The 8,994-nt window shown below is 40.0% G+C and overlaps 1 protein-coding gene across 1 annotated transcript in view; it reads left to right on the top strand.

The window, feature by feature from the left end:
• The first annotated feature begins 929 nt into the window (after positions 1 to 929).
• The window catches only part of gnb5b (guanine nucleotide binding protein (G protein), beta 5b), a 15,124-nt gene continuing 7,059 nt past the window's right edge, over positions 930 to 8,994 (top strand). The window contains exons 1-7 of the mRNA XM_037697552.1: positions 930 to 992; positions 1,875 to 2,023; positions 3,285 to 3,396; positions 4,494 to 4,630; positions 4,749 to 4,790; positions 6,009 to 6,085; positions 6,370 to 6,502. Of these exons, the coding sequence (XP_037553480.1) occupies positions 1,898 to 2,023; positions 3,285 to 3,396; positions 4,494 to 4,630; positions 4,749 to 4,790; positions 6,009 to 6,085; positions 6,370 to 6,502 (627 nt within the window). The 5' untranslated portion in view covers positions 930 to 992; positions 1,875 to 1,897. The remainder of the gene's footprint in view (positions 993 to 1,874; positions 2,024 to 3,284; positions 3,397 to 4,493; positions 4,631 to 4,748; positions 4,791 to 6,008; positions 6,086 to 6,369; positions 6,503 to 8,994) is intronic.

Here is an 8,994-nt window from a genome sequence, read left to right as displayed (position 1 = left end):
GTGTACACCCAAGTACTTGTAGCTGGAGACCACTTCCACCGCAGCAGGATAGGCTTGTTAAAGATAAGAGTGGTAATGTTCTAATAAGTGAGGAGAGTTTAATGGGAAGATGGAAGGAGTACTTTGAGTAGCTAATAAACTAAGAGTTTGTTAGAAGAGCATTAATATTACTTTATATAAATGATAATATTTGACTAAATCCTTGAAGATGCCACCTAGTGGCTAAAATAGCATATGCCGGTAATCTTTCTAATCTACCTTTAAACCCATTTTAGTTTTGAATAGGTATGTCTTCGTAAATAAGTATTTGTCCTGGGAAATCCCTTTGTATAATGTCTGGTGTTGTCTTGACACTTGGAGATTAAATATACGACAGGATTGCTCAATTTTGGAGAGTGGTGGTGCAGTGGTTGGACTGTGATTGGAATGTCATCAGTTCGACTCCCCAGACCGACAACATCAAAATGTGGGTGGAAATGGTGAAACACCCACATTTGCCTCCACCTGCATTTGCCCCACTCTGGGCCCTTGAACGCTGCTCCCAGAACAGGTCTCTTGAAAATGAGTCCTCGTGTCTCAATGAGACTACCTGTATAAATAAAGGTTAAAAAAAAACTCCACTCCTGACAAAAAAAACCAAAAAATCAAGTTTTCAAATCAACACTCTCGTAAACAAATCTCTCTCGTCACGGGGGCAGCTGATGAAATGTCAAATTTCAACGAACGATGTTTCATTTTGAAAACTGGTCATCGCAACTTGTTTTGCCTGCACAAGTCCCAAATGTGAGAGTTGTCTTCAAGGATGTAGAGCTGTGTAAAATATGCAGCTGAAAAATAATCAGAAGGCTCATTTTGACCTGCAGGCCCTGCAGGTAACAGCAACAGCTTAGACACTTTCTTAAGGAGCTTATGGTCCCTCGCTGTCAATCCTCCACAACTCCACGTCTCCTGGCGCAGACACCTGCAGTGAAACCAACATACCCTCCTGTCAGGTAAATAATTATTAAGTTCTTGTTAGAAATGGAAAATGTTTGCAGCAGTGTGTATTTGTGTTTTAAATTTTTAGAAAATCTGTGATTAATATTTTTTATTTAAAGGTCAAAGATCTATAAATAATGTGGAGTTTGTTTATTTCATTTATGTTTTTAGTACAAATTTGTTAATTTGTGCTCCTTCACCCAACTGTAGTGACCTTTCAAAATAAAGAGGGCAATAGATGCATACATTAAACATTAGCTCGAGTGGGAGAGAGTTTGAGGCAAAATCCGAGAGTATGTCAAATAAACATTTATATCGGGTATTGTATAATTATACTACAGTATAAAGTGTGTATTCTAGTATATTTGATTAAAAGTTTGACCTTCCATTTGATGCATATTTTAGCTCATATGGGTTATCAAGGATTCGAGGATTATTAATTGTCATTCACATCACATGTGGTACATGAGGTGGAATGAAACTATGTACACAGGGTCCCAGTTACATCCAACAAAAATACAAATTGTAAAGAAAAACGGCAAGATCCAAGACATGAATACACTAAACTAAGAACTAATAGTACATCACGTAACAAAAAAAGTTTACCAATTGCTTTCTTGTTGTTTATTACATAAAATAATTATAAATTTGATTGTTGTGATGCAACCACTGAATTGTCATGTGGGTGAATCCTGAACGTGTTTCCCAGAATAACTGCTGCTCTTCTGGGCTGAAGCTCTGAGAAGGATCAGTCTGGAGTAGATTAGCAGCTAATCTCCTGTGCATCCCGTCCAACCTCAACACACACACACATAAAGAACCAGAATGAAGGTTGAACAGGTGAAGCTCCAGTGTGTGTGGTCTGGATGATGGAGCTGATCTTTGCTTGTCCACAGCCAGTTGGTGATTCCCTGCGGCCATGTGTGACCAGACCTTCCTTGCGGCCACTTTTGGCCCATGTGACAGCTGTGGGAAAGCCAGTCCTCTGATGAACATCTACATTAAGAATGATCCCATCAACTACTGCTCCTTCTGCATGGAAATGGTAACAACAGAAAGAAAGAGTGAAACGATTTCATGATCTGCATCATTTCAAACGTATTCTAACCCAGTTTATGATTATTATCATGTCCAGATACCAGGTGATGATGATCAAAAATCTCATGATTTGTCAGCAAATTACATTCTTTATCAAACTGGTTATAAACTTTATTCAGTCAAGTTAACTTTATTTATAAATCACATTTAAAACAGCAACTGTTACAAAAGTAATTAATAAAAATTAATGTAAGCAATTTAATGAAAAAATTAAATGCAAGTAATGATAGTACCGAAAATTAATTAAAATCATCAAAACGCAGAACAATAAAATACTAAATCAAATTGTAAATTAAATATATACAGTATATATTTAAACTGTGATTTTTCCAGTCCTCCTGATTTGTGCTGTTAACCTGCTTCTGAGCAGTCATGCTGATCCTGGATCAGAAAAGACTTTTTGAACACTTGTTCCTGAAACACCTAATTAATACTTTCATCTTGTCTCTTGAATTTTCATTGATTTAACATTAATAGGAGTGGTGATAAAATGACTGGTGTTTTCACCATTAAACTGACTAGTAATAATTCTGTTATAACAAGTGCAGATCATTCTCATCTGGACTTGGTTCTGAATAAACCAGGATGCTGTCTGGTGAAGTCAAAGCAAAAACGTGATGAAATTTGTTTTACACGCAGTTGGCACATATTTGACTTGGATTCCTAATTACTATAGAAATAATTATTCCTATAAATATTAATTAAATATACGTGTGATTTTAAAAGTCAAGATACATTTGTATCTCATAAATATGATTAAACTCCCAATTATGACACTAAAACTCCTGATTATAACTTTAATACTCATAAATATAACTTTAAATGCCATAACTTTGTTACTCATAGTTTGACTTTTGAAGTTAGGACATTGCATCTTATAATTACGACTTTAACCCCTAATTATGACACTAATATTCATATTTATGACTTTAAACCTAATAAATGTGATTTTGTAGCTCATAAACTTTTTTTTGTTTGTATTGGCATGAAGGGGCTTCCGTACATTAATGCGCCACAGCTGTAGTTTTATTAATATATTAACAATATTCACTTGGGTGTCGGTGTTTCGTTCAGAGGAGGGTCGGGAGGGGGAGGGGCAGCGCGGTGAGTGGCACGCGCTGCAGCAGCGTCGCTTGTCGCGCTCTGACCGGTTCTGGTCCATTTGCCCCCTCTCCTCCTTTGTTCTGTCCGCCGTGCTGCTGTTGAAGATGGCCTGCCAGGGGCTGCAGAGCGGAGAGACGCTGACCTCCCTGAAGAAGGAGAGCGAGAGCCTGAAGAAGAAGCTCGAGGAGGAGCGGGGCAAGCTGGCGGACGTGGAGCGTGAGTCCACACAACTTTTCATCACCCCGCTGTATGGCAGGCCGTTGTACATATAATCAAAGACTATGTCCAGTCTGCTCCTGTGTTTCTCAATTATCTCATGAACCACAGGACGGATTTTAATGAAACTTCCAGGAGATAATTGGTGGATCTGCGTCTGATTAACTTTTGAAGTCAACCCAAGTCAAAATAGCCACCACAGCCTACTGAGCTCATGTATACTCCAAGCTCAATGCCCGCAGTAAATGTTGGAGTTGACCTTGTTGGTCTGTTAGCAAAATATCTAATAACCACGGACTTTACTTTTCAGGAACTAATCATTAGATGGACATCTACAGCTAATTAATTTTTGGAGTCCGTCCAATTCAAGATGGCTGCTATAGCTAATTGATGAAAGCCAACACAGAAATGGTGATAACTCAGTTTTATAGATACTGCCTTAAAATGTCATGTGGTAGTAACTGAGAGTTATTCACTGCACATACTCTGAGCGTGGCCCAGCTGCAATACGATGAGACTAAAACTATGAAACTATGAGGCGGGTGATATCCAATCCCTCAAGGAACAAAAGACTTTTATTAATTTATAATTTGTTAAATGGCAGCAGCTATTCAACATGACATTTGCACAAGTCAGAATTTAAATTTAGGTATCAGAAATAGCGTTATTCTAGTAAAAACTATTTTCAACTGAGATCGTGGTGAGGAAAATAAATTCAAGCTTAAAGTTGTTTGAAATTTTTAGTAAAAATGTAATTTAATGGCAAAACTGGATGTTTACAGCGACTTCTTTAACAGAGTTCTTAGTGAAAAAAGAGCGTTTTATATATTTTTTACTATTTACAGTCACCACTTCAGATATTTCAAACATCATATCTCTTGAACAAATGTCATTAAATTTAATAGCATTTTGTTTAAATATTTCCACTGTTTTTGCTTCATTTTACATCCACTAGACTTACTTTTAAATTAAAGTCTGGACTTTCTTTAGATTAGCAGAATGGTCTTAAATATAAAACCCAAGAATATAAACAAAGAAGACAAGAAAACTAACATGCTTGTATGTCAGACGATATTTATGCTGATGTGTGACCTCAGTGCACCACGTAGCTGAGAAGGTTGAAGCAGTGGCGTCTCTCTCCATAAAGACCAGGCGTGTGCTGAAGGGTCACGGGAACAAGGTGCTGTGTATGGACTGGTGCAAAGACAAGCGTCGTCTGGTCAGCTCTTCTCAGGTACGCACAATAGTATTACATGAAACAATTAATTACATGACGAGTTTTATCTGGTATTTGTACTGCGATGTCTTTATGGTATACAGCCGGATAATGTCATGATGTTTCTCTAATCTAGGATGGAAAAGTCATCGTCTGGGATGCTTTCACTCTCAATAAGGTAAATAAATCATTTGTGATGTTCTTTTTGTTTGAAATAAGGCAGTGGAGACAATTTACGTTATTTATTTGTTTAGACGTGGAGATAAAACACAAACCTCAATGTGTGTACAAATGTTTTCCCAGAATACAGTTCTGAAAACAGTGAGGCTACAAGGAGCAGAGGTCACAAAGGTGCAGGACTTCCTGTATTTGGGGTCCACTGTCCAGAAAAATGGGGAATGTGATAAAAAGATGAAAAAGAGAGTCCAGGCAGGATGGAGTGGATGGAGAAAAGTTTCAGGAGTGATTTGTGACAAAAAGATGTCGGCAAAGGAAAAGTTTACAAGACAGTGGTGAGACCAGCTCTGTTGTATGGTCTGGAGACAGAGACATGGACAAAAAGACAAGAGAAAGAACTGGAAGTGGAGGAAATGAAGATGAGGTTCTCCTTAGGAGTGATAAGGCAGGATAAGATTAGGAATGAGATCATCAGAGGTACAGGTTGAACAACTGGGAGATAAAGTTAGAGAGACCAGACTGCAATGGTTTGAACACGTCCAGAGGAGGGACAGTGGGTATACTGGTAGAAGGATGTTAGAAATGCAGCTGCCAGGAAAAAGACAAAGAGAAGATATATGGATGCAGTTAGAGAGGACATGGAGGTGGTTGGAGTGAGGAGAGAGGATGCAGAGGACAGAGTGAGATGGAGGAGGATGACTGGAGACCCCTGAAGAGGGAAAAGCTGAAAGAAGAAGAAGACGGTTCTGAAAACGTTTAAAATTAACCATCCAAATAGATGTATAAAACTGTGGAAAGCATTTGAGGCGTGTCCGTTCCTCACTCCTCCTCCCTGTTCAAAAGGAGGAAGAGTTCCTCCTTTACGCTCAGGGCTCAGATAGTGACGTCACTGAACGTGACACGATTAGAAGAAAATATTATCGATCCGCCTGTTCCTTTTAACAGCTGTATGTTTGTTTGTGTTTGTGACAGAGTACTGGTACCTCAGACCTGTCCCAGTTTAATAGTTTAAGTTTAATAGACTGTACCTTATTGAGAAGCATGGTGGTGCTAATGGAGCAAACACACACACACACACACACACACATCAGGTTTACAGCAGCTGGACTGTGTGTGTGTGAATATAACAGGATGAGTTTTTTTTAAAACCAAAAATCAAAAGTTTTCTTCCGGCTTTGTTCATTTGTGTCTTCATGCGTGTGCTTGTTGTGTCCTGCAGGAACATGGGGTCACCCTGCCGTGCACGTGGGTCATGGCGTGTGCGTACGCTCCCTCAGGTTGTGCTGTGGCATGTGGGTGAGTAGTTTTTGGATCTGTCAGTGTACAGCGCTGTTGAAAGATATGTGCATTTCCTAGAAATTATCATTTTTTTAAATAGTCATTCATCAATAAGATACAGTTTTTTTCATTTATCTGTGATAGAAAAACAACATTTAGATATTTATATACATACCTTAAGTATATTTCATGTTTGCTCAAGACTTCAGATGTTTCTACAAGCGTTGCTACAGAAAGAACGCCCTCGTCTCTGCGTTCGTTTTGTGTTTTCTTAAATTTGGTGTTTTTACCTCCTCCAACAGCGGGCTGGATAACAAGTGCTCCGTGGTCCCACTCTCGTTGGACAGAAACGAGAACTTGGCTGCAAAGAAGAAGTCTGTGGCCATGCACACCAACTATGTGTCAGGATGCACCTTCACCAACTCAGACATGCAGGTGAGCAACGAACATGAACTCTGTTCTCCGGATCAGGGGTTTTGAAGAATGGCATCAGAGATCACATAAGGATTTCCCTGCACCAAGGTTGTAAAAGATAATTTAGTTCAGGTTCCATAAAAATAATACTTGGTGGATCTTTATAGGTGACAGTGTAACAACAAAGACTGGACGCATTTATGCTGAAACTGTATTTTATGAACAAAATGAGATCCAGATGCTGTCTGTTGTTCGGTCCGGTGCTCCTGTTTATGCATCTTTACTACCTGATCTGCATCTTGAATCCAGATCAGTCCTGTTTAACAGATAAGACGAGTAAAAAAATAAAAATTAAAAAATCACAAAGTTTGAGAAAACTTCAAAAGTGAAGTGAACTCGCCTTTAAAGCAGATTCAGGAGAACGCACACAAAACGTTTTGGGTTCTTTAATGTTGCATCCAGACTGTACAAATGTGCAGTTTGTAGGATAGCCTCATCTTCTAAACATCCATCCATCCATTGTCTTCCGCTTGTTCCAAAGTTCAGTCACTACCCAGAGCTCATGACCATAGGTGAGGGTAGGAACGTAGCCCAACCAGTAAACAGAGAGCTTTGCCTTACAGCTCAGCTCCCTCTTCACCACAACGGACCAGTACAGAGTCCACAATACTGCAGGTGCTGCACCAATCCGTCTGCCAATCTCACGCTCCATTCTTCCCTCGCTCGTGAACAAAACCTCAAGATACTTGAACTCCTCCACTTGAGGCAGAACCTCGACCTGAAGAGAGCAATCCACCGTTTTCTGCCTGAGGACCATGGCCTCAGATTTGACGGTGCTGATTCTCATCCCAGCCTCTTCACACTCGGCTGCGAACTGCTCCAGAGAGAGTTGGAGATCATGGCACGATGACGCCAACAGGACCACATCATCTGCAAAAAGCAGAGATGGAATCCTGAGGCCACCGAACTGGACTCCCTCCACCCCCTGGCTGCACTGAGAAATTCTGTCCATAAAAGTTATGAACAGAATCGGTGACAACGGGCAGCCCTGGCAGAGTCCAACTCTCACCCTGAAGTGGTCCAACTTACTACTTGCAATGTGAACCAAACTCTCGCATGGCTTGTACAGGGACTGAACAGCCCCTAACAACAGGCCCCCAATCCCATACACATGGAGCACCCCCCACAGTGTACCTCGAGGAACACGGTTGGAAGCCTTCTCCAAGTCCACAAAACACATGTAGACTGGATGGGCAAACTCCCATGACCCCTCGAGGACCTTAGTGAGGGTAAAGAGCTGGTCCAGTGTTCCACGGCCAGGACGGAACCCACATTGTTCCTCCTGGATCTGAGGTTTGACCAACTTCTAAACAAAAAAATACAATTTATTAGCTGCATACTTGAAATGTTGTATCCCAGGCAAGGTGTATTGTTGCTTCTCCAAGATGGAGAGAAACGTGTCGTCGGACAGAGTCTAAAGAGAAAAGGAAATGGTCTGAGCTCTTCAGCTTTAATAATTTACTCCCCTCAAGCTTTTTACAAAGAAGAGGAGCACAGTGAGGAGAGAACAAGGGAGAAGATAGGGGGAGGATGAGGAGGAGACAGGGTGGTTTGAGCCTCTGTCCTGGGAGTATTTATAGACTCTGAGTGGCTTTTATCTGTGGCAGAATGGAGCACTCTGACCCTGAGGGCAGAACATTCAACACATTATATTTTCTCTCCATCTGCTGCTGATGTCACGTCACGTAGGACGTTCAAGGAGGCCAGAGCTCTGGGTTTAACAAGCTCGGGTTTGAGAGTCAGCAGTGTGCTTCGCCTGCTCGTGTTGTAATAGTGTGAATAAACATTCACACTATCGTGGTACGTTTTTTTTTTCTGTACGTTTTTCGGTGCGTTTCTTGTCCTGCAGTTTTCAAGTTATTTCAACAAGTCATGTATCAAAACGTTCAGCTCTTTCAGGACAATCCTGCTGTGACTTTTGGTTTTGGTGCAACTTTAGCTTTTTTAAATATTTAGCCTTTTCTGCCATTTTTTTTCTCATATAAAATGAAATGAGCTCATTTTACATCCTTCAGATCTTTAGATCTGTTTACAACCTTTTACTGCTCCTTTCATACTGTTCTGCTTCAGCTTCTTTCAGCCTCCTTGTGCAAATTTAAACTTTTTTCCAGATGTTTTTTCAGCTGTTTTGTGATCCTTTCAGATTATTTTTGCTAACTACAACATTTTTGTGCTTCTTCTAAATTCTACATGCTAATTTCTGCTTGTTATGCTCCTTTCAGCTTATTTCTGCAAAGTTCAGCTTTTACTGCTATTTTAGCTATTATATAGCTGTTTTATGCCAATTTAAACTTTTATGGCTAATTCCACATTTTTTGCACTCATTTAAACTTTTTTCAGCCTAATTCAGCAAAACGTGCTCTCTCCACCTCCTACTTGTAATTTCATCTTCTTTCTGCCTTTTTTAGCTACTTTTCAGCTGTTGTTTGCTTTTTTCAGCTTTTTTTCAGATA

This window comes from Nematolebias whitei, chromosome 2, assembly GCF_014905685.2.
Source record: "Nematolebias whitei isolate Nwh7 chromosome 2, NemWhi1, whole genome shotgun sequence".
NCBI lineage: Eukaryota > Metazoa > Chordata > Actinopteri > Cyprinodontiformes > Rivulidae > Nematolebias > Nematolebias whitei.
The sequence above is the reverse complement of the archived record's forward strand: the minus strand, read 5'-3'. Positions and strand labels throughout refer to the sequence as shown.